Source organism: Pelophylax lessonae (genome assembly GCF_965119305.1).
Source record: "Pelophylax lessonae genome assembly, chromosome: 3".
Taxonomy (NCBI): domain Eukaryota; kingdom Metazoa; phylum Chordata; class Amphibia; order Anura; family Ranidae; genus Pelophylax; species Pelophylax lessonae.
This window is the reverse complement of record NC_138770.1, coordinates 395,796,192-395,820,576: the sequence shown is the minus strand read 5'-3', so window position 1 is coordinate 395,820,576 and position 24,385 is coordinate 395,796,192. Positions and strand designations below refer to the sequence as shown.

At 45.8% G+C, this 24,385-nt stretch overlaps 1 protein-coding gene across 1 annotated transcript in view; it reads right to left on the bottom strand.

The window, feature by feature from the left end:
* Positions 1–1,125: 1,125 nt before the first annotated feature.
* Positions 1,126–24,385, bottom strand: part of LOC309551714 (uncharacterized protein) — a gene marked incomplete at its 5' end in the record, with an annotated part of 213,716 nt that continues 190,456 nt past the window's right edge. The window contains 4 exons of the mRNA XM_082252399.1: positions 1,126–1,232; positions 9,572–9,687; positions 11,739–11,795; positions 16,325–16,445. Of these exons, the coding sequence (XP_082108525.1) occupies positions 1,140–1,232; positions 9,572–9,687; positions 11,739–11,795; positions 16,325–16,445 (387 nt within the window). The 3' untranslated portion in view covers positions 1,126–1,139. The remainder of the gene's footprint in view (positions 1,233–9,571; positions 9,688–11,738; positions 11,796–16,324; positions 16,446–24,385) is intronic.

Sequence of the window (24,385 nt, the reverse complement as noted above, 5' to 3'; positions counted from 1 at the left end):
GTATATAAAGTGGGACATGATGCCAAACACTCTTTAAAATCACTTTAGGTTTTACCTACACTTTAATCAACAGCCAATGTAACTTAACCTAAATTTTCAGAAAAGGCTAATAAAACTAAAATGCCAAAGTGATCCAACCATATTACAGTGTACGTTTTTTGTGGAGTTGTCATACCAGCATGACAGTTGTGTAATTAACAAAGCTGTGATGAGCTTTTTGAGAATCTTTTATATTCATTTTTGCTCTGTTAAAGATACAAATGCCTTTAAGAATATCAACATCCTTATAGTACTATCAGCTGGATAACTGCAAATAAAATTGACAATGTTCTAAATAAATATGGTCTCCTTGATCTGTTGACTTCATTACATTTTCCTGCTAATTTAATTGACCTGGGCCCCTTTTTTTTTTACACTTGTGCGACTTGTCCTGCAACTTGGAACTGCAAAGTTGCATGACAAGCCGTACCGCATATATATATATATATATATATATATATATATATATATATATATATATAATGTATGTGCGACTTCAAATTAGTCCCTGCACTACTTTTGGTCCGACTTTGATCCGACTTGAAGTCCTCAAGATTACACAGGCATTGCTTCAGAGCTGGTTCACATATATGCGATGACGAACATTGCATGTGATTCGGAGCGCACTGCTCTGCAAATCACGTGCTATGTCTGTGCAATGTGAATTCAGCCATGCAGATTGTATGGCTGAATTTGCATCGCATTCGGACACAACTCGCACAGGACCCTTTTTTGGGTCTGCACCAGAATCGGATCACATGGTGGTTCACACCTTTGCGATCCGATTCATGTCTGAACTGACAGTTCACACTGCGATATGCAAATGGATCTGGGGGTGTTAACTTTGCATTGACACCCCCAGCGATTCACATATGGCAGTGTGAACTGCCTGCGATTTGAAAGCGATGCGGGAACCCGCAGTGGATTCGCAGAGTACCCGCATCGCATGTGTGTGAACCAGCACTCAAGTCGCGTGACTTTCAGGTCATACAAGTGTAAAAGGGGCCTTATGTTGACATTTAAATGGCTTGTGTACAGTTGCAACTAGGAGCTGACTTGTTGCCATAATTGTAATATTTGCAACATAGAAGTCACTGGTTTTATTTAATATTTAGTCGTAGTTCATTTAGCTGTGTGAGGATGGCTTGAGATGTACTATCCATGAATTCTGGCACTCTGCATCTGCTTGGTACCTAGGGAAAAAAAAAACATGTTATACTACATAAGTCTATAATGTGGTAGTACAAATGTTTGTAACAAACTAGTTTTACACAAACAATATTAATTTTTTTTTTAATCCCAAAGCAGATTTCCAGCCGTTTGTGTTTATTAAAAGTCAGCAGCTACAAAAAGTGTAGCTGCTGACTTTCAATAAATGCACAATCACCTGTCTCAGGATCCAGCAATGCGGCCGCCCAAAGCCTTGGTTCTCTCTCAGCTCTCCCCGGCATCACTAGTGTGGGCACCCGGCTGTCATCGCTTGCAGCTTCATAGCCAGGTGCGCACTGCGCATTCACGTAAGTCACGCTGCATGTCGCAAATTGCCAGGCAATCTTCTAGGACCTGTGACGTGTCAAAGAAAGATTGCAGGGAGGGAGAGAGGAGAACGACCACCCTTCTGTGTATATAGATGTTTGTCTGGAGTTCAACTTTAACCACTTGACGACCGCCGCAAGTACATATACTGCAGCAGGCAGCCCCTCCTGGGCAAAGCGATGTATCGATACGTCTCTCGCCCACGAGACTTCTAGGGGGCAAGCCCTCGCTTGTTCCCTGGCATCCCCGTGCGAGTGACCGGCGGCTCCGATGTCTGCCGGCCACTCACGATCTCCCGCTGGAGAGGGAGAAAGGCAGGCGGCTAATGTAAACAAAGCCGCCTGTCCTCCCTTGTGTAACTGCAGAGACTATACGATCCTGCTATGTAGGATCTTGTGTCTCTGTGGTTACATCACAAGCCACGCCCCTAGGGACACACTTAACCCCTTGATCACTAAAAAGTTAACCCCCTTCCCTGCCAGTGTCATTTTTACACTAACAGTGCATATTTATAGCACTGATTACTGTAGTAATGTCACTGGTACCCCCAAAAGTGTCTAAAATGTCAGTCAGGGGTCCGATCTGTCCACCGCAATGTCGCAGTCCCGCAAAAAAAAAAAATGTAGCCGAAAACAAATTGGCCTAAAATGTTAAAATTTGATTTTTAAATTATTTTTTTGAGAAATTCATATAAAAAATGTGAAAAATATTATTTTTTCAAAATTGTCGCTCTTTTTTTTGTTTGTAGCCTAAAAAGTAAAAATCTCACAGGTGATCAAATACCACCAAAAGAAAGCTCTATTTGTGGGAAAAAAAGGACGTCAATTTCATTTAGGTACAGCGACGCACGACCGCGCAATTTACCCTTAAATTCACACAGTGCCGAATCGCAAAATAGGCCCTGGTCTTTGAGCAGCCAAATCCTCCGGGGCTTAAGTGGTTAAATCATAATCTGTACTATAAACAGAACAGTAAAACAGCTTTTATTCTCACTTAAAGTCTATTTCTCTTTCGTACATTGACGGACACAGCTCCTGATATTCATAACCATTGGGTTATACTGCCCCCTACAGGAGTAGGACACGGAGCAGAAAAGAATTCTGGTTACACCCATGGGCAGTCCCAGCGCATACACTCCCACTCTCTGATAGAGCCACTCGGGTTTTGTTTTTTCTGCCTAGTCAGGAGTAAAGGACCTAGTTCCTTGCTGGGATCTTTGGTCCTGACAATTTTTTTCTGTTTAGATAGAAATCTTTTTTCTCCTGGTTTTTTTCCTGTGAGATCTACAACCAACTGCCAGCCTGGGCGATGGGCTGAATAATCTAGATCCAGTGGTCACCCCAGTCTGGCCAGCGAGCATGTGCAGACCTCAGGTCTGTGCTAGGTTGGCCGCGACACAGCCCCACTGGACGGGAGCTGGCCTGCGAGATGGCATACAACCGGGTTTTGGCACGAGTCGCAACGTTCCTCCTGGCCGACAGCCCACACATTTCAATGAAGAGGTGTGCTGTCTGGAGTAGTGCCCATGTGGTTCCCGGTATGGTGAGGAGCTGTCCCCCTGGAGAGTTTTGGGGTGGACGTGGGTCCCTCCATGGTACGGTTGAACCCCTGGGTTCCCCTCCTTCCTGTAGGCACCCCCCCCTTGCCAAGTTCCTCATCCTGCCCCCCCTCCATGCTGGGGCTGTTTGGGTGGTCTGGCCACCTTCCTGGGATGGGGGCAGGGCGCTAAGTGGTGATTGGGGCCGGGAGGGTGCGCCGCAGGTGACCGGAAGATAGACTGTGCAGGGAGGAGATTGTACCTGGTGGGGGCTCCTGCCAGGGCCCACCGTCCTGCCTGGATCTGTCCTTGAGGCCTGGTCCCCCTCGTGGGTCCCTGTAAGCCTCATGGTGCCACGCAGGGCCCCCATTTTGTTGTAGCCTGTGTTTTTCTGTACACAGCGGCCACGTTTGTGTAGTCTGGTGGCCATTTTGTTGTAGATTGCCATTGGAAATAGCTGTGACCATGACAAGGGAGCCCTGTGGGCAGTGATTCGGTGGTGGGAGCCCCTCCTTATCCCCTGGTGCTCACTCCTTGATCCTTTTACTTCCTGATCGCGGCACGTGTAGTTTCTCATGGTTGCTACAGCTGCCTGTTTCTGTGGGTGGTGAGTCTGGTGGGATCCTCTCCCTCTCTGCTGTGGATCACTTGTGCCTGGCCTGGTGGTGCTGCCAGTGTAGTAGGGTTTGTCCCTTAGCAGTGTTTTACACTTTTTGTGGGGTCTTTGAAGCACATTTCCCCACCTGATCCCCCTCTCTGAGGCTGTGGGGCCCTCCGGGTCCCAACCATGCATCAACAGGGGTGCTAGAGTCCCTTGTGTCTTGGGTGGAGGGGGCTTGTGGGTGACGGGCTAGCAAAAAGCGCCTCCTACCTTCTCCTGCTTCATCAGACCCCGAATCGGGCGGACGAGGGTCGCCCTGCTGGGTCTGCAACCACGCGCCTGGAATCCTCTGAAAGTGAGGATGATTCCTCCTCGTCTGCGAACGTGCACGAAAAGGCATTGGTGAATGCACTGATTGTATCTGTGTGTGAGACCCTGAAGATGGAGGACGCAGCTGAAGCTGTGACAAAGGCACAGGTGTCCTTTAGCACTCCCAAGCCATGCAGAGCGGCAAAGGTGTTTCTTTCCCTGCCTATTTTGACAGAACTAACTAAAGAGTGTGGACGACCTATGCACCCCCTTGGGTTCCCTAAGCATTTTACTAGGCTTTACCCCTATGAGGAGTCCCTTCTTAAGAAGTGGACTGTGCCACCGGTGGTGGACCCTCTGGTTTCCAGATTAGACAAGGTAACCATGATTCCGGTTAAAGAGTCCCTGGCCTTTAAGGATCCGGCTGACCGGGAGGCGGAGGCTGCGACCTGCACTGTGTACACTCTGGCTGGTTTAGCAATGAGGCCGATATTCACCATTGCCCTGTTGCAAACTGACAGAGTGGGCTAAGCTTCTACACTGTGACCTGGAGGGGGAACAGCTCCCCCCTGCCTTTGCCGAGCAGGGGCTGCAGTTTATCCGTGATGCCTTTTTGAACGCACCTCTCTGTTTTAGAAGTGGTCCTTTAGCTTGTCTTTTGACTCAAGTGCTGGTCTGCGGATCAGACTTCAAAAAAGGCCTTGACTGATGTTCCTTTTCAAGAAAATCGCCTGTTTGGAGCTATACACAGGAGGGAAGAGTACTTTTCTTCCACAGGCTTCTAAGAGCAAGGAGCCTCATCGTGGATGTGGGCCTTCCTTCTCAGCTCCTAAGAAGTTTTTTTTTCGTCCCTCAGGGTTGACTGACAAGGACTCGAAGGCTTTCAGGGTCTCTTCTGGAGGATCCAAACGAACCTGGTCTGGCAAGCCAAGATTGGGCTTCTCCAGATCCATGGACAAGGCTCCTTCTGCACGAAGGTGCGCCCTCAACCGTACACGGCTTTGGGGACATCTTCACTGGTTTCCGAACCCGTGGACTTCCCGAGTGCAAGACAAGTGGGTCCACAAAGTAATTTGGTCCGGCTACAAGATCGAGATTCGCTCTTGTTCCCTGGCAAGATTTTTTCCTTACAACTTGCGCCTGTCCCCAGACCACTTACAGGGCCTGTTTGTGGGGGGGGGGGGGGGGGGGAGAGAGAGACAAGACCTGTTTCTTTAAGGGGTGATTGACCCGGTTCCGACCTTGGAACGTTTTCAGGTTTTTTTACTCAAACCTGTTCAGTCCCCAGGAAGGAAGGGAAAGTGCGTCCAATCCTGGACCTTAAGGCGCTAAACTGCTTTGTGCGGGTACAGAAGTTCAGAATGGAGTCCATTCGAATGGTGGTGGCATCCCTGCTTCAAGGATGCCTACCTTCACATTCCAATATGTTCCAATCACCAGGGTTTTCTCTGCTTTGGTGTGGGAGAGGAGCATTATCTGTTTGTGACGTTACCCTTTGGTCTCGCATCTGCTCCTCGGGTCTTCACAAAAGTGTTAGCCCTGGTGCTAGCTTTTCTATGCCAATGGGGGATCGTGGTACTGGGCTACTTGGATAATCTCCTTCTGTGAGCAGAGTCTCCCTTGGCTCTGGTGGGGAACCTAGAGATCACAACACGAACTTTGCAGGAGTTCGGCTGGATTCTGAATTTTCAGAAGTCTGCTCTGGCTCCATCCACAAAGCTGGAATATCTGCTCCTTCCTCTGGATTCAGCCTTAGCCAGAGTGCTCCTTCCTCTGGACAAACTCCAGAAACTGCAGGCTGCAATTCGCCTCCTGCTGTCCAACAAATGGTTATCCCTCTGGACTTGCATGCGGGTGCTGAGCCTGAGGGTGTCTACCTTCAAGGCGGTTCCACTTGCACAGTTCCTGCAAAGGGAAATTCTGACCAAATGGGACAAGACTGCAGTCTCTGGACAATCCGATCCCACTAAGTCGGGCACGAAGGAGTCCCTGATATGGTCTCTTGGTTCTCTGTTGTTGGGCTGGGGAAATACTTCCTCCCCTTGCATTGGATAGTGGTCGCCACAAATGCCAGCCTGTCCGGCTTGGGAGGCCTCCTTGGCAAGCATTCTGCTCAGTGGATTTGGACGCTGGAACAGTCCAGACTCCCGATCAATGTCTTGGAACTCCGAGCGATCAGACACTGTCTGGATCATTGGGCAGATCGTCTTCAGGTTTGTCCAGTGTGCATTCAATCGGACAATGCAATGGCTGTGGCTTATGTTAATCACCAAGGGGGCAAGAAGTGCCCATGCGGCTCTGGAGGTAGTCGGCTTTCTATGGTGGGCAGAATGGATCATTTCAGCCCTCTCCGTCGTACACATTCCCGGGGTGGAAAATTGTCTCTGGTGGGGCACCCTTGGGGTGGATCTGTGGACATCTCGGCTCAACAGAAAGATGCAGAGGTTTTTGGCTCGGTCAAGGAAACTACTGGCGGATGCCACAGACGTGATGGTGGCCCAGTGGAGTCAGTATCGTCTGATTTACGCCTTCCCTCCTTTCAAGCTTCTGCCATAACTTCCATGCGGAATCGAGGCAGAAGGGATTCTAGTCATCTTAGTGGCTCCGGACTGGCCTTCGCTGGGCTTGGTACAACGATCTGGTGCGGCTGGTTACTGACGTTCCTTGGCAGTTTCCTCTCAGGGAGAATCTGCTGTCTCAAGGATCAGTCTTTTCATCCTGCTCTACTGTCGCTGGCTTTGACGGCTTGACTGTTGAACACCAGGTGCTGAAGGATAGGGGTTTATCTGAGTCAGTGATTCATACACTGTTGAAAGCTAGGAATTCTACTTCTAGAAAGATCTACCATCGTACATGGAAGACGTACATTGCATGGTGTGAGTCTCTTGGGGTTCATCCTCGCTCCTTCTCGGTGGCTCGGATCTTAACCTTCCTTCAACGGGGGGTTGAACAGAAATTGGTCTTGAGTACCATCAAGGGCCAGGTATCTGCTTTGGCGGGCTTCTTCCAATGACCTTTTTGTAACACACTCCCTGGTGCATACCTTTCTTTAGGGTGTCTGACATTTGGTTCCTCCAGTGCAGGCTGCGTTGCTGCCTTGTGATCTTAATTTGATGCTTTCAGCTCTAAAGAAGCCTCCCTTTTAAAATTTGGGGGATTCCCTTGCTTACGTTGTCCCAGAAGGTGGCCTTTTTAGTAGCTATCACCTCTGCGCACAGGGTGTCAGAACTGGCAGGGTTATCCTGTTGTTCACCTCACCTGGTGATTCACAGGGATAAGGTGGTTCTTCGCCCCTGTCCGTCATTCCTTCCAAAGGTTGTCTCTGATATTCATTTGAATAAAAACATTGGGTTGCCCTCCCTGTGTCCCAGGCCTAAACATCCGACGGAAATTGCCTTGCATGTGGTCTGGGCAATTCAGGTGTACTTGGCACCAAGGAGACTTTCAGGAAGTCAGACTCTATTTGTGCTCACGGATGGACCTCGAAAATGGTTGTTTGTCAATGAACATCAGAGAAATTGATTTTACGGTAAGTCAAAAATCCCCATTTTTAAATTAAAATAAAAAAGATGTTCTACTTACCTGCTCTGTGCAATGGTATAACAGAGTGTTTGGTTGCCTCCTCTTCTGGAGTCCCCCTCCAGCACTGTTTGCTCTTCCTTTCCTCTTGATATCCCTTCAGCAAGCTGTGTGCTGAGGTTGTGTGCTTCCATAGACACACACACACAGTGCATCTTAACCATGCCCCCCACAGGATTGGATCAACAGCAACAGGAGCCATTGACTCCCTCTGCTCGAATTCTCCTGAGAGAAGAGCAGAGAGCAGGGCTGCCAGCAGGACAGCACTGGATCGGTAAAAGGTAAGGTAATGGCCTAAAGCCAGGTAAGGGCTTAAGGGCAAGAACCAGTAGGGGGGTGTTTTTTTTGTTAATGTAGGGAATGCTTTAAGGTTAAAAAAAAAAACTTTTTTTTAGATTTAGATCCACTTTAAAAGGTTGATTAAGAAACAAACTTTAAATATTTCAATATAATAAAAGCTATTATAGTTTCCCTTTAATGACAAACTACAACATAGCTTAGTGAGTGTGTATATATTTGAATACTTTTTTTTTTTAAGTAATGCTAAAGATTTCCTTTGAAACAAACCAGAAACATGGAGAATGGTCTTTAAATGGCTTCCCTGGGTTGACTTATTTTTTTACAAACTAAGTGCCGGTTCACACTACTGCGGCACAACTTGGGGGGCGACCTGTGAAGTCGCGTGCACTGCGACTTCGGCACGACTTGCACGGACTTCATAAAATGAATGTCTATGCAAGTCGCCCCGAATTAGTACAGGAACCTTTTTCTAAGTCGGAGCTCTTAATAGAACCGGTCCTGTACTACACTATGGACCGCGACGGTCCACAACTTGTCAGGCTGACCAAGTCGCCTGACAGGTCGTATTAGTGTGAATGGGCACTAACAAAAGTGTTTCACTTTGTTACTAAACAAAGCATAGCACTTGATTAAGCGCCGGTTCACACTGGCGCGACGCTACTTTCAGGGGCGACCTCCGAGGTTGCGGTGCGAGCAGCGCGCCGCGACCTCGGAGCGGCCGCCACAGACTTCATAACATTGAAGTCTATGGCGGTCGCCTCCTGGTCGCCCCAAAGAAGCTCCGGACCCTTTTTCTAGGTCGGAGCGACTTGTGTCGCTCCTATTAGAACGGGTCCGTAGCTTCCCTATGGGAGGCGACCTGTGAGGCGACCAGGTCGCCCTAGTGTGAACCGGGGCTAAAACCATTCATCATCATCTGTGCTGATGACAAATGGCTTTGTTTATTAACCAAGAGTTAGGGCTGGCTTTGTTTATCAACAAAGCCACTGGTCACCATGTTAGCTTGAAAAGAAATGTGCCAAACTAGTTTGCCAAGTCCATAAAATATTGTATGGGCAAAGTAGTGTGATGCTCCTATCTTACTCCTGTAGCATAAAAACCTCAGGTTAGCTCTGGCATGGTGATCACATGGTTTTGCAAGAAAACATAACCTTTTTTTTTTTCCCCAAGCAAATTTCTCTGAAGCAGTCAGTCTGCATAACCTAATGTAGGCTAATTTTTAAAGATACAGTGAGGGTTGCTTTACTATAGATACATTGACTGTTCACTGTGCAAGGGAAGTTGCACTTTAATGGGATTTTACCCTGGGCTTAGTAATTGATTGTGAGGCTCAGTTGACCTGCATAATCTAGTCAAGAGAAAATAATTTTTTTTTTTCTCCCGATTTTCCTTGCACTGCTTGGGTAATTCTTTGCAAGGTGAAATTTTAGCACATTCACTAACTTCTGGGGAAAATTCCCTTGCATTGTGCAACTTCCCTTGCAAAGTGAACAGCCATTTTGCCTTTGGTTAATCAACTCCCAGTGCTAACCACAACAGGTCATCCTGTGCTGGGATCAGCACTCTGCACAAACCCATGCCAAGCCCCCTACACTGAAAATCATTAATAATTGTCTGCACATCTGTTACATTTGTAATATCGCAGTAAAAATATTTCTACTAGCTCTCACAGTTTTAGGCCTCTGGATTCTCCTCTCTCTGTGGGTGCTTGCTCTGGTTTCAGCTCTTGGAACATATTGGACGATATCCCATGCTTGGTTGAAATGCAGAGGTGCAGCAGAAGTAACTAAAGTATTATAAATAATAATGGATTTACAATGGTATATATGCAGTCAGGTATCAAATCTAAATTAAATTACTAACAATTCTAAAAATTAACCCCTTTTTGCCACTGTAGGAACACCTCCCCATGGTTTCTTTCTTTAACCACTTCCATACCGGGCCATCATTTTATTTGCTAGAAAATTACTCGGAACCCCCAAACATTATTTATATATATATATATATATATATATTTTAGCAGAGACCCTAGAGAATAAAATGGCAGTCTTTGCAACTTTTTATGTCACACGGTATTTGCGCAGAGATTTTTCAAACACCTTTTTTTTTGGAAAAAAATCTTTTATGAATTAAAAAAAAAAAAAAAAAACTCAAGTTAGTCCAATTTTTTAGGATAATGTGAAAGATGTTACGCTGAGTAAAGAGATGCCTAACATGTCACACTTTAAAATTGCGCACACTAGTGGAATGACGCCAAACTTCAGTACTTAAAAATCTCCATAAGCAACGCTTTACATTTTTTTACTGGTTACCAGTTTAGAGTTACAGAGGAGGTCTTGGGCTAGAATCGTTGCTCTCGCTCGAACTTTCACGGCAATACTTCACATGTAGAAGGCCGTTGACATATGTGGCCGCGACATACGCATGCGTTCGCTTCTGCATGCAGGGACGTGGGCACTTTTTTTTTTATTTTATTTTTTCATTTTTACACTTTCCCTTTATTTATTTATTTTTATTACTATTACAAGGAATATAAACATCCCTTGTAATAGGAATAGTTCTTGACAGGTCCTCTTTATGGAGAGATCTGGGGTCAATAAGACCTCAGATCTCTCCTACAAGCTAGAAAGACTGAAAAAACAAAAACAAAACTTGGCTATCTAGCTGAGATCACGGCAGTATTGACAAATGCCAGGTCGGATGTGACATCATATTGTCGTGCCCGGGTCTCCGAGAGTCCTAGAGACTGCCGGGGACCATCTTACTTCTCCGAAGTACCAGAAGCACCAGAGGGTGGCAAGGGGGGGGGGGGCGTCCCCTCCTGCCACCTGTAAGAACAATCAAGCAGCTGAACACCCGCTGTTCTTATGGTGCATGGAATCGCCAGCTAAAAAAAAATGATATCTGAATTATGCCCGTAGCTGCAAGCAACATTCAGATATCCTCACTTAAAGAGGTTGTAAACCCTCTCTTACAACTTGTACCTATAGGTAAGTCTTTAATAAGGCTTACCTATAGGTACTGTAAATATCTCCTAAACATGAACCATTTAGGAGATATTTACTTTTAATGCAGCCAATGACGTCATCAGGGCATGCGCTCTGAAGGAACGGCCACACGTGCCATTCCTTCAGAGCTTTGTGCCGTGAACGTCAGCTCCTGCGTGCATGCGCATCAATCAGATGGCCAGAAGACGCGAACCAGGAAGCCAGATGGCTGAACATGTCGGCCGTGTCACCGCTGAGCGGGCAGCACTGCGGGGGCTTCGTTCTAAGGTAAGTATTTCATAATTACTAGCTCATTATGCCTTTGTCTTACAGGGTTTTTTATTTATTTTTTGGGGGTTTAAAACCTCTTTAAAGCCCAGGACATCATGACGTCCAGCGGTAAGGAAGTGGTTAAAATACTACAAAAGTACCAAAGTACAGAAACATCACCTGTTGATTCTGCTGGAAATTCAGTCAAGTTCTAACTTCCTGTTTGAGCTGACAACTCTACCTCTGCTGCGATGAAATCCCAAGCATATTTCATTCTCTCTTTTTTATATTTTTATTAATTTTATCCTCCTAATTTGTTGGAAAAGGTGGCAACAAATATTATAGTAAACACTGCATTATAGTAAAAAAAATAAATAAATAAAATAATCCTAAGCATTGTTGTCAGCCAAATTACAGAACACCTTTCCCATAAAGAGAACTGGGCAGTGCTGACAACACTGCTTGGGATTTCAGAGCAGCATGGGCACTGTGTTGTCAGCTCAAACTGGAATCAAAAAAGGGTTGTGAGGTAGAATACATAGTTCTACACTAACTTTTCAAAATAGATTATTTATATTACCTGCGGAATAACTTCTGATTTTATGGGACTGGATTGAAGCCGATGTCTTTCTCATTCCTAAAGATAAACAAAAATAATAAATCAAACTTTCATTGCTTTTCCTATGTTAGCCCTAGACCAGAAATAGCCATAATGTGTAGGTTTCTAATTAGGCAGACACAAAAAGTTCTAAAGCTGGCCAAATACTTAAAGGTTTATTTTCGTTCAACAAAAGAAATCGAACAGATTTCTCCATCCACGCTGAACAGCACAGATGGACGAGTCTCCTTGCCAGGCTATTGCATTCTGACAAGGCTCCAGCGGCTGTCAGAATACCTGAACAGTGCGTACATCTGACTGGATACAAGAGATGTCTGGGCTTCTTCAACAAAAGTCAATTGTTTAATCACTTTTAGACCGGAAGGATTTGCCCCCTTCCTGACCAGGCCCTATTTTACGATTCGGCACTGCGTTACTTTAACAGACAATTGTGCGGTCGTACGACGCTGTACCCAAATAAAATTGACGTCCTTTTTTTCCCACAAACAGAGATTTCTTTTGGTGGTATTTGATCACCTGTGCGATTTTTATTATTTGCGCTATAAACAAAAAAATGCGACAATTTTGAAAAAAAAAAAAAAACAATATTTTCCACGTTCTGCTATATGACATTCTCAAAAAAAATCAAAATGTTTTAACATTTTAGGCCAATTTGTTTTCTGTTGCATATTTTTGGTAAAAGAAATCACAATAAGCGTATTTTGATTGGTTTGCGCAAAAGTTATCGCGTCTACCAACAACGGGAAAGATTTGTCATTTTTATTTTTTATTTTTTTTTTTTACTAGTAATGGGGGCAATCTGTGATTTTTTTCTGGGACGACGACATTGCGGCGGACAGATCGGACACCTGACTGACATTTGACACTTTTTCGGGGGACCAGTGACATTACTACAGTAATCAGTGCTAAAAATATGCACTGTTACTAAAATAATGACACTGGCAGGGAAGGGGTTAATATGGGTGATCAAGGGGTTAAATGTGAGCCTAGAGGAGTGACTATTCTAACTGTGGGGGGGGGGGGGGGTTGGCTTCTGAAAGGACCATAAGGACCATAAAGACCTGTGATCCTATATAGAAGTATCACAGGGGCTCTATGATCATTCCAGGGAGAACGGTCAGCTGTGTTTCTGTGTTCTCTCTCAACGGAGAATGATCGCGGCTGTCAGGCGGCAATCGGAGCCACCTGCCTGCTGCATTGCTTCCCTGCTGACGAGCAGGGACGGGAGCACGCTTGCCCCCCAGCCTCCTGCGAGCAAGCAACGTACAGCTACGGTGATTCGCCTGGGAGCTGCTGCCTGCCGCCGTATAACTGCGGCGGGCGGTCGTTAACAGGTTAAATGACTTTTGCTTAGCTGGGTGGGGTCAACAGGGGCGTGTCCATGGCTGAAATTTCTACTGATTTAGTATGAATCACCTGACATTTGAGCCATGTATGGCATCCTGTAACAAGAGGTGGTCCCCAACCCCAACTGTCCTCCCTAGGCTGTAAATGCTTCACATCGCGGTGCAGCAAAAGCTATTCCTGTTGCATTTAGCAGTCTGTGCCACCCGTCGACCCTGACCCATTCAAGTGAATAGTGCCATGCTGCAACTGCATGCAATGCATGTGGTTGCAGAGCAGGATTTTTAGGCTATAAAATAGGCAGTGAGGAGGTGACATCACTCAAATGTCTTTTGAACAGCAGTTCAACATGGATTGCTCTTCAGGGGGTGTAGCTAGTGTAAATGAGCCCTTGAAGAGGTTCTTAATCTTGTAAACAAAATACTGTAGCTGCTGACTTTTAAAAAGCACACACTTTCTTTAGTTTTTTTTCCTTTAGATTTACCAAAACCATATAATATGAGGTCAAACCCAAACACTATAAATTTGTATGCAGTCCGGCAGGCCCTTGCACTACATACAGTGCCTTGCAAAAGTATTCGGCCCCGTTGAACTGTGCGACCTTTTACCACATTTCAGGCTTCAAACATAAAGATATAAAACTGTAATTTTTTGTGAAGAATCAACAACAAGTGGAACACAATCATGAAGTGGAACGAAATTTATTGGATATTTCAAACTTTGTTAACAAATAAAAAACTGAAAAATTGGGCGTTAATACTTTGTAGCGCCACCTTTTGCTGCGATTACAGCTGTAAGTCGCTTGGGGTATGTCTCTATCAGTTTTGTACATCGAGAGACTGAAATTTTTGCCCATTCCTCCTTGCAAAACAGCTCAAGCTCAGTGAGGTTGGATGGAGAGCGTTTGTGAACAGCAGTTTTCAGTTCTTTCCACAGATTCTCGATTGGATTCAGGTCTGGACTTTGACTTGGCCATTCTAACACCTTGATATGTTTGTGAACCATTCCATTGTAGATTTTGCTTTATGTTTTGGATCATTGTCTTGTTGGAAGACAAATCTCCGTCCCAGTCTCAGGTCTTTTGCAGACTCCATCAGGTTTTCTTCCAGAATGGTCCTGTATTTGGCTCCATCCATCTTCCCATCAATTTTAACCATCTTCCCTGTCCCTGCTGAAGAAAAGCAGGCCCAAACCATGATGCTGCCACCACCATGTTTGACAGTGGGGATGGTGTGTTCAGGGTGATGAGCTGTGTTGCTTTTACGCCAAACATAACGTTTTGCATTGTTGCCAAAAAGTTTGATTTTGGTTTCATCTGACCAGAGCACCTTCTTCCACATGTTTGGTGTGTCTCCCAGGTGGCTTGTGGCAAACTTTAAACTACACTTTTTATGGATATCTTTAAGAAATGGCTTTCTTCTTGCCACTCTTCCATAAAGGCCAGATTTGTGCAGTATACGACTGATTGTTGTCCTATGGACAGAGTCTCCCACCTCAGCTGTAGATCTCTGCAGTTCATCCAGAGTGATCATGGGCCTCTTGGCTGCATCTCTGATCAGTCTTCTCCTTGTATGAGCTGAAAGTTTAGAGGGACGGCCAGGTCTTCGTAGATTTGCAGTGGTCTGATAATCCTTCCATTTCAATATTATCGCTTGCACAGTGCTCCTTGGGATGTTTAAAGCTTGGGAAATCTTTTTGTATCCAAATCCGGCTTTAAACTTCTCCACAACAGTATCTCGGACCTGCCTGGTGTGTTCCTTGTTCTTCATGATGCTCTCTGCGCTTTAAACGGACCTCTGAGACTATCACAGTGCAGGTGCATTTATACGGAGACTTGATTACACACAGGTGGATTCTATTTATCATCATTAGTAATTTAGGTCAACATTGGATCATTCAGAGATCCTCACTGAACTTCTGGAGAGAGTTTGCTGCACTGAAAGTAAAGGGGCTGAATAATTTTGCACACCCAATTTTTCAGTTTTTTATTTGTTAAAAAAGTTTGAAATATCCAATAAATTTCATTCCACTTCATGATTCTTCACAAAAAATTACAGTTTTATATCTTTATGTTTGAAGCCTGAAATGTGGCAAAAGGTTGCAAAGTTCAAGGGGGCCAAATACTTTCGCAAAGCACTGTAGTTGAAGGTAAATCTAAAGAAAATCCGACAACAAAAGTAGTAGTAGTGTGTATCCAGCTTTACCTGTCCCAGGATCCAGCGATGTCCTCACCCAACCCATCTCTTTGCTGGTCTTTGGGTCCAGGCGGCAGCATCTTAACTGTGGGCAGCTTAACATAGGGTACAGCACGGCTGCCCACTGCGCATGTGCAAGTCGTGCTGTACCCTATGAATTGTCCCGCAGTCTCCTGCAATCTGTGACGTGTCCCACGAAAAAGTAAGGTGCCCCCCCCCCCTCCAAAAAAAGACATTCCAAATATTGGAAGGGGTGGGGGGGGGGGGAATCAGAACTTTCCCTTTTTGTGAAATTCTGCTTTATGCTGCAGTTAATTCAGAGTTTCCCAATAGTGCATGTTTGGCAGGTAACTATACATGGTGCAATACTTAGATACAGTGAATTGCTGAGATACTATCATTGTGATTACCGATAAGGCTAGGCTCATACTGCTGTGATCTGACTTTCAGTGCAATTATGTAGTGCTACTTAGTGTGGATGGGGCCAAAATCACAGTGGGATCGCACCAAAATAGTACATGAACCTTTTCCAAAATCACTCCATGCTGATTTGCATTGATATCAAGGGGCACCATTGAAAACAATGTGATTTCCTCGAGTCACATCTGAAACTAGTGTGAACCAGGCCTAAACCATGAACTAACGATTGGCCATAATGACAGCTTTGATAAACACTATACTAAAACATTTTGACTATATGATGGAAACCGCCAAGACCTATAAGACTATAGATAACTGGCACCTGGCACAAAGTTACAGCTTTGGTTTCAATGCCAGATAACATATTTCTTCTTCCTCCTTCTTGGGTGCAGAAACTGGTATTCAAGATGTGTAAAAATTAATCTAATGCAGCAGAAGTGAGATTCTGTGGTAGGTAAAGATTACCTCTAGACTTCCTAGACCTATAAGTAGCCAGTGGACGATTCAGTTGGCCAGCTTTTACCCATGACATAAACATTAGTTGAGGGTAGACTTGCTTTTGTTTTAATATCCTCAGGTTGCACTTACCTACAGGCGTGTTTCTCAAAGAACTGCCAATTTCCATATCATATACTTGGGTCTGCAACTCATCCACACGCTGAAAAGCTTCCAATTTTAGGGTTCTTTCCTGTACAAGCTGTGATTTTATCTAGAATGTTAATTCAAATATGATTAATTATGGCATCTCCATAGCTTAAGGACATATTTATTATGCAGTAAGCTAACATTCACTGTAGTTGAATATTCTTTGTGCATGTGTTTAAATCACAGTTTTTGATGCACTAAATGTTTGGTGAAGGTTACATTCAATGCTTTAGAAATTTTCCCTTTATTTTCAAAATGGCCCTTTGCAGCACTGGGTTTTTTGGTCCAATTTCTATCACAGACACTATCTGCATGTAAACTGTAAAGGTTTCCGTAGATGTGTGCACACCCTAATCGTTCTGTGCTGCGCGGAAGAAAATGGATTTTTGTAAGATCTTACCGTAAAATCCTTTTCTCTTAAGCTCATTGACAGACATAGTCTTCTTGATTCTCAAGAGCTGGGTTATGTTGTCTCCGCAGGAGTAGGACTAGGCAGAAAGACAAAACGTTCTGGCTCCACCTTAGGGGCAGTCCCTGAGGGTATATCCTCCCTCTCTCTGCTACAGGGAATCAGTTCTGTTTTAAAGCAGTACAGAGAATTTAACCCAACCCAACTCAATGATAGAGGGGCGGGTACTACGTCTGTCAATGAGCTTAAGAGAAAAGGATTTTACGGTAAGATCTTACAAAAATCCATTTTTCTCTATCGCTCATTGACAGACGTAGTCTTCTTGATTCTCAAGAGCTGGGACATCCAGAAGCAGTGCCACAAATGAGGGGTGGGATTGACAAAATCAAATCCAATCTAGAAGGCCCAACCGGTGCCAAACTAGAAGTTTTAAAGGCTCATTATAAACAAAGAATGAGACTAAAGAAAAATTTTCCAACGGAAAAAACCCTCGAGGTAGACCACTGGTCTCCTCAAATTGCGGCCTGCAAAACCTTGCGGCCAAACGAGGCATCAGACGATGCCATTACATCAACTTTATAATGTTTAGTAAAGGTATGCACCGACGACCAGGTAGCCGCCTTGCACACCTGGACCACTGACGCCTGATGGCGAAAGGCCCATGACGCACTAAGTGCCCGAGTGGAGTGCGCCTTAACAGGGAACGGGGGCTCCCGACCCTTAATAGAATAAGCCTGTACTACCGTCTGTCTGATCCATCTGGAAATGGTCGCGGCAGATGCAGGCAACCCCTTTTTGGGTCCATCTGGGATCACAAAAAGTGAATCCGTCTTGCGAAACGAGTCTGTCGTTTTCAAGTATACCCTGATCGCCCGGACCACATCCAAGGAGTGTAAAGCAAACTCCCGAGGATGACTGGGCTTAGGACACAGGGAAGGTAATACAATTTCTTCATTCAGATGAAATTCTGAAACCACTTTTGGTAGGAAGGATGGATTCGGACGAAGAACCACCTTATCTCTATGAACCACCAGATATGGTGAACGACAAGATAATGCGGCCAGTTCTGACACCCTGCGTGCAGAAGTAATAGCCACCAAGAAGGCCACCTTCTGGGACAACGTAGGTAGAGGAATCTCCCTAATATCTTCAAAGGGAGGTTTCTGAAGAACCGACAACACTAAATTAAGATCCCAGGGGGGTAACGGCGCGTGCACTGGCGGAGCCAGATGTCGCACCCCCTGGATGAAATTCCGCACCAAGGAATGAGTAGCCAAAGGCTTCTGAAAGAAGATGGCTAATGCTGAGACCTGACCCTTGATAGTACTCAAGGCCAGTTTCTGCTCAACCCCTTGTTGCAGAAAAGCCAATATTCGACTAATCGAATAAGACCGAGGACGGAACCCCAAAGGTTCACACCATGCAATGTAGGACTTCCATGTGCGATGATAAATCTTTCTGGAAGTCGCTTTCCTTGCTTCAACTAGAGTAGGAATAACTGAAGCTGACAAACCTTTGTCCTTCAGCACCTGGGTCTCAATAGCCAGGCCATTAAAGCCAGCGATCATAAAGCAGGATGGAAGATCGGTCCCTGAGACAGTAGATCCTCCCTGAGAGGAAGTCTCCACGGGACGTCCGCCACCAGTCTGACCATGTCGGCGTACCAAGCTCGACGAGGCCAGTCCGGAGCTACCAGGATTACTGGAATTCCTTCCTCCTCTATCCTGCGAAGAAGTCTTGGCAGTAACGCGAGAGGAGGGAAGGCATATATTAGCTGGTATTGCCCCCACGGGGCGATCAGTGCGTCTGCGGTTTCTGCTAGAGGATCGCGGGAGCGAGCCACGAATCTCTGAACTTTCCTGTTGAATCGTGATGCCAACAGATCCACATCCGGGGTGCCCCACCGTAGGCACAACTGGTGGAAAACGTCTGGATGGAGGGACCATTCCCCCTGATCCAGGGTCTGACGGCTGAGATAATCTGCCTGCCAATTCTCCACCCCCGGAATGAACACCGCAGAGATTGCTGGAACAAATCGTTCCGCCCAGCGAAGAATGCAAGCCACTTCTTTGGCCGCTCGGACACTCTTGGTGCCCCCCTGGTGATTGACATAAGCCACGGCCGTGGCATTGTCCGACTGGATCCGAACCGGGCTGCCCTGGAGCTGCTCGGTCCAGTGAATCAGACAAAGTCTGATCGCTCTCAGTTCCAATACATTTATCGGTAACCTGGATTCTTCCGGGGACCAAAGTCCCTGGACAGATAACTGACCGAGAATTCCTCCCCATCCGGATAGACTGGCATCCGTGGTCACTATCGTCCAATATATTGGCAGAAATGACTTTCCCTGGCTGAGCATCGGAGACCGAAGCCACCAGACCAGAGACTCTCTGGTCTGTTTGCTCAATCGGATCTGATTGTCCAGGGATTCCGGATTCCGATTCCATCTGAGAAGAATCTCTTGCTAAAGAATTCGGGTATGGGACTGGGCAAATGGGACTGCTTCGAATGAAGCCACCATCAACCCCAGAACCCTCATGCAAGTCCGAAGGGAAGACCACCTGTTGGACAGTAACAACTGGACTGCTGATTGAATTTTTCGGAGTTTCCCTACCGGAAGAAAAACTCTTGTCCTGACTGTGTCTAGAATTAGACCCAGATATTCAAGCCTCTGGGTGGGAACCAGAAATGACTTTTGCTGGTTCACCAGCCACCCGAATTCCTGTAAAGAAATCATAGTAATTTCTATGTTTTGTAGCAAGGTCTGAGGAGACTCTGCATGAAGCAGAAGATCGTCTAGGTAACCTAGAATCGATATGCCTCTTTGGCGCAGAAGTGCCAACATTGGGGCCAACACCTTTGTGAAGACCCGCGGAGCCGTGGCGAGACCGAAAGGTAACGCCACAAACTGATAGTGGTTCTCTTCTACGGAAAAGCGTAGAAACCGCTGATGTCCTGCGAAAATGGGAATGTGAAGATAGGCGTCCTTGATGTCTATGGACGTTAGGACATCCCCTGGATGCAGGAAGGCTGCTACCGTGCGAATGGACTCCATTCTGAATCTTCTTATGTTGACGAAAGAATTGAGTGCTCTTAAGTCCAGAATTGGACGCACTTTGCCCTCTTTCCTGGGTATTGTAAACAGGTTTGAATAAAACCCTTGAAACCGTTCTGTCCAAGGAACGTGGACTACCACTCCTTGTTGTAGTAAATCTGTGACTGCTCTCCGCAGATCTTCTAAACGATCTGAGGATAGTCGGATATTGGAAGGGAAGAATCGCGCCGGTGGGAGAGATCGAAACTCGATCTTGTACCCTGACCTTATCTATATAAAAAAACTGGCGCAACAGGACTCAAAAATGAACCTCAATAACCTCCTAGGAAAATATTAATGGGAAGATGCACGGACCTGGATGTTGTGTGGCAAAGTCCAAAAAGTCCATAAAAAGCACCGGTCTGTGCACTCCAGAAGGCTGCTGATTCTCAAGACGAGAAGGAACTTGCAATATACTGGAAGATAAGAACAGCGCCACTCTAAGTGCAGTAAAACCAATACTTGGGTGGAAAGAGCACCTTTTTACCGCAAAATTTTAAAGGTAGAGGAACTCGTCAAAGACGAGGGCCTTCTTTTTCTGCTCACAAGAGGTTTTTTCGTCCCGCGGGTGAAAAAACTAAGTCCTCCAAAGCTCCTGCAGGAGGCGTCAGGGGTCGTTGGTCGGGCAAGCAAAAGCCCGCCCCCTCCAGAATTGAAGATAAACCATCCAAAGCCTGAAGGTGCGCCCCCACCCATAACTGGGGTGGGGGGACGTCTTCGCCGGTTCCCGGATCCATGGCTTTCCAGAATCCCGGACAAATGGGTTTGCAAAGTCATAAGGTCAGGGTAGTGGAAGATAAGAACAGCGCCACTCTAAGTGCAGTAAAACCAATACTTTATTTGACATATAATAATGCTGGGTACTCACAAGATAAAACGTTTAAAAAGCATGGTAAACGTATGTAGAAAAATCCATTAATCCAGTGCCTGGGCAAGGAGGGGCTGATGTGCTCCAAATAGATCCGTCCGACTGCGGGAGTGAGCAGTGTCCGGACCCCGAGGACACCTGCAACGCCTCCGGCGGCGGACTTCCGGGTTGGGCGTAGAGCGTGGGCGTGATGACGTAGGCGACGCGTTGTCGGAGCATGCGCTCCTTCCTCAGGCCTATGGACCCGCCATCTTGGAGAAGGGCATTATATAGGGGAGGAATGCTCGACTGCCGCAGGGTCCTAAGAGGAGTCCTGTGCGGCAAATACCCACACTGAGGACACCTGGACGGCAGTTCTAACCTAAGAGCTAAGCGGATATGGTAGAATATATGCACACAGGGTATACATCAATAGATAAAAGTGGTCATATAATACAAACTATAGAATTTACTAAAAGAAGGAAATAGACATGATGAATAAAAACCTAATAGTAGGAAATATTGTATCTGGAACCGATCCTAATGGCAGCAACAAATAATAATAATAATGATAAATAATAAATATAAAAATAAAAATTGAATAAAAAAATTATATATAATAAAATAAAATAAATAAATAAAAAAAAAAATATATATATATAATTATGAAATAATAATAATTAAATGAAAATTAAAAAATTAAATTAAAAAATACTAATTAATAAAAATGAAAAAAATAAAATAAACAAACAAACTGAATGAAACCTGATGGAATAACTTTGAATGGATGGAGCTAGTGACAATTTAGATAAAAAGAAGGGGAGTAGTAGACTATAGCATACACTCTCGCAACCTACTTTTAGATGTGAAGAAGGGGAACTGTGTGCACATGCAAACAGTGTCGCAACCTTCATTCACTATCAAGTTTAAAAATACCAACTAGACTTGTATAAAAACTATCATATACCGCCTAAAAAAATACACATACATATATGTATATATGCACATATACACATATATATATAAAGGCATGATAGTAAAATGGTAAAACATATGGGTTGTGAATTATAAATGGAAGTTGAAATAAAAATAAATAAGATGGTAATATTAAAAAATTCTGATATTAAAAAAGGAGTGATAGGTGGTGTCCAATTCAAGAGAAACTAAATATATCATAGCACATGTAACAGAGGATCATCTCTCTCCCACTCTCCGTTAGCGTGACCCTATTCTTCCACATGGCTGGTCAAACCCCAATGGGTCAGGAGCCTCATACCAGGGAGTTGGTCTCTACTTCCTCGTTAAGGCCCCCAGGTGCTAAAGTATCTAATGTATATATCCAAAACGCTTCTCTTTGGCACAGCTGTTTGAAGCGTTGAGCTGCTGAAGGCATGGCGGGTATGGATTCTAAAACCCAGACTCGTAACCCTAAAGAGGAATGATCATGGTGGATCAAAAAAAGGCGGGGAACACTGTGCTTGTCACAGTGGCGTAGCGTGGGGGGTGCAGGGGGGGCCACTGGCACCGGGCGCAACATTTAGGGGGGCGCATCCCACGCCCGCAATCAGCGGGATCAAAGTGTCCCTTTATTCTGAAGTTGCCCGCCCGGCGCCCGCCCGCACTCCACCTCTTGGCTCAGTGGCCGATTTGTGCAAGACGAGCGGCGGACCGCTGAAGGTGTCATGCGGCCAGGGGGCGGGGCTGGTCATGGATGAAGATGCCAGTCTGTGGCTCGGTGCATGTGGAGCACCGCTTCCGGAGTCTCCCCCTGCTGTCCGGCCGGCCGGCCACCGACATGCTGTCTCTCCCCTCCTCGAGTCGCCAGTGTATTGGCACAGAACAAGGTAAGTGATGTCTTGCCTGCCCCCAGGGCCCAGGGAAGTGTGGGGGGGGGGGGGTCAGTGTAGTAGGGGGGTCAGCATAGGTGTCAGTGTAGGTGTCAGTGTATGGGGGGGGATCAGTGTAGGGGGGGTCAGTGTATGTGGAAATGTAGGGGTGTCAGTGTATGTGGCGGTCAGTGTAGGGGGGTCAGTATAGGTGTCAGTGTATGGGGAAGGTCAGTATAGGTGGGTCAATATAGGTGTCAGTGTATGGGGGGGTCAGTATAGCTATTAGTGTAGGGGTCAGTGTAGTGGGGGTCAGTGCATGTGGAAATGTAGGGGGGAGTCAGTGTAGGGGTCAGTGTATGTGGGAATCTAAGGGGGTCAGTATAGGTGTCAGTGTAGCTGTCAGTGTACGGGGGGGTCAGTGTAGGTGTCAGTGTATGGGGGGGGTCAGAGGGGGAGTGTAGAGGAGGGTGTGTCAGTGTAGGGGGGTCAGCATAGGTGTCAGTGTATGGGGGGGGATCAGTGTAGGGGGGGTCAGTGTATGTGGAAATGTAGGGGGGTCAGTATAGGTGTCAGTGTATGTGGTGGTCAGTGTAGGGGGGTCAGTATAGGTGTCAGTGTATGGGGGAGGTCAGTGTAGGGGGGGGTCAGTATAGCTATTAGTGTAGGGGTCAGTGTAGGGGGTCAGTGTATGTGAAAATGTAGGGGGGAGTCAGTGTAGGGGTCAGTGTATTGGGGGTCAGTGTATGTGGGAATGTAAGGGGGCCAGTATAGGTGTCAGTGTAGCTGTCAGTGTATGGGGGGGTCAGTGTAGGGGGTGTCAGTATAGGTGTTAGTGTAGGGGTCAGTGTGTAGGGGGGTCTGTATAGGTGTCAGTGTAGGGGGTGTTAGTGTATGGGGGGGTCAGTGTATAGAAATGTAAGGGGGAGTCAGTGTAGGGGTCAGTGTATGGGGGGTCATTGTATGTGTCAGTGTAGTGGGGGTAAGTGAAGGGGGGTTAGTGTAGGTGTCAGTGTATGGGGGGGGGGGGGTAGGTCTGTGTAGTGGTCTAGTAGGTTTGTGTAGGGGGCGCAAATGACTTGCCTTGCCCCGGGTGCTGACAACCCACGCTACGCCACTGGCTTGTCATTACCTCCTTCCACAAACCTACGGTGCTCACCAAACCTCTTCCTTAGTGTGCGAATAGTCCTGCCAACATAAAACAAGCCACAAGGGCATGTTAAACAGTACACCACAAACTCTGTGGAGCAATTGAAGAATTTTTTGACAGGATAGGTTTTTCCTTTTATGTTGTACTCTTTCTGCCCATGGGTCACATGTTTACATGTCAGACATAGTTTTTTCCGACACTGAAACATGCCCACTAATGGAATCATGTTTAGATGGAATTTTAGGGGGATACTTTTAAGTTTGCTCGGTGCCACCAAACTCTTAATATTTCTGGCTCTTCTGTACGTGATTTGGGGCCTAGGGGGCAAGCTACTCCTCAGATGTGGGTCTTCCAAAAGAATAGGCCAATGTTTCACAATCAGTTTTTCCATCTTCCTAAACTGGTTGTGAAACTGTGTAACAAAACGTGGACCTTGGGATTGTGTGTCCAATTTATTTGTTTTCTTTGCCAAGGGGCCTTTTAGATATAAATTTTGTGCAGTGTCCACCAAGGTTTCGGGAAAGGATTTTTCAATAAATTTAGTTTTCAGATGTCCACTCTGTTCCAAATAATCTTCTTTATTTGTGCAATTTCTCCTCAACCTACAGTACTGGCTCTTCAGAATGTTTTGAATCCACCTGGGGTGGTGACAGCTGTTAAAATGGAGGAACGAGTTCC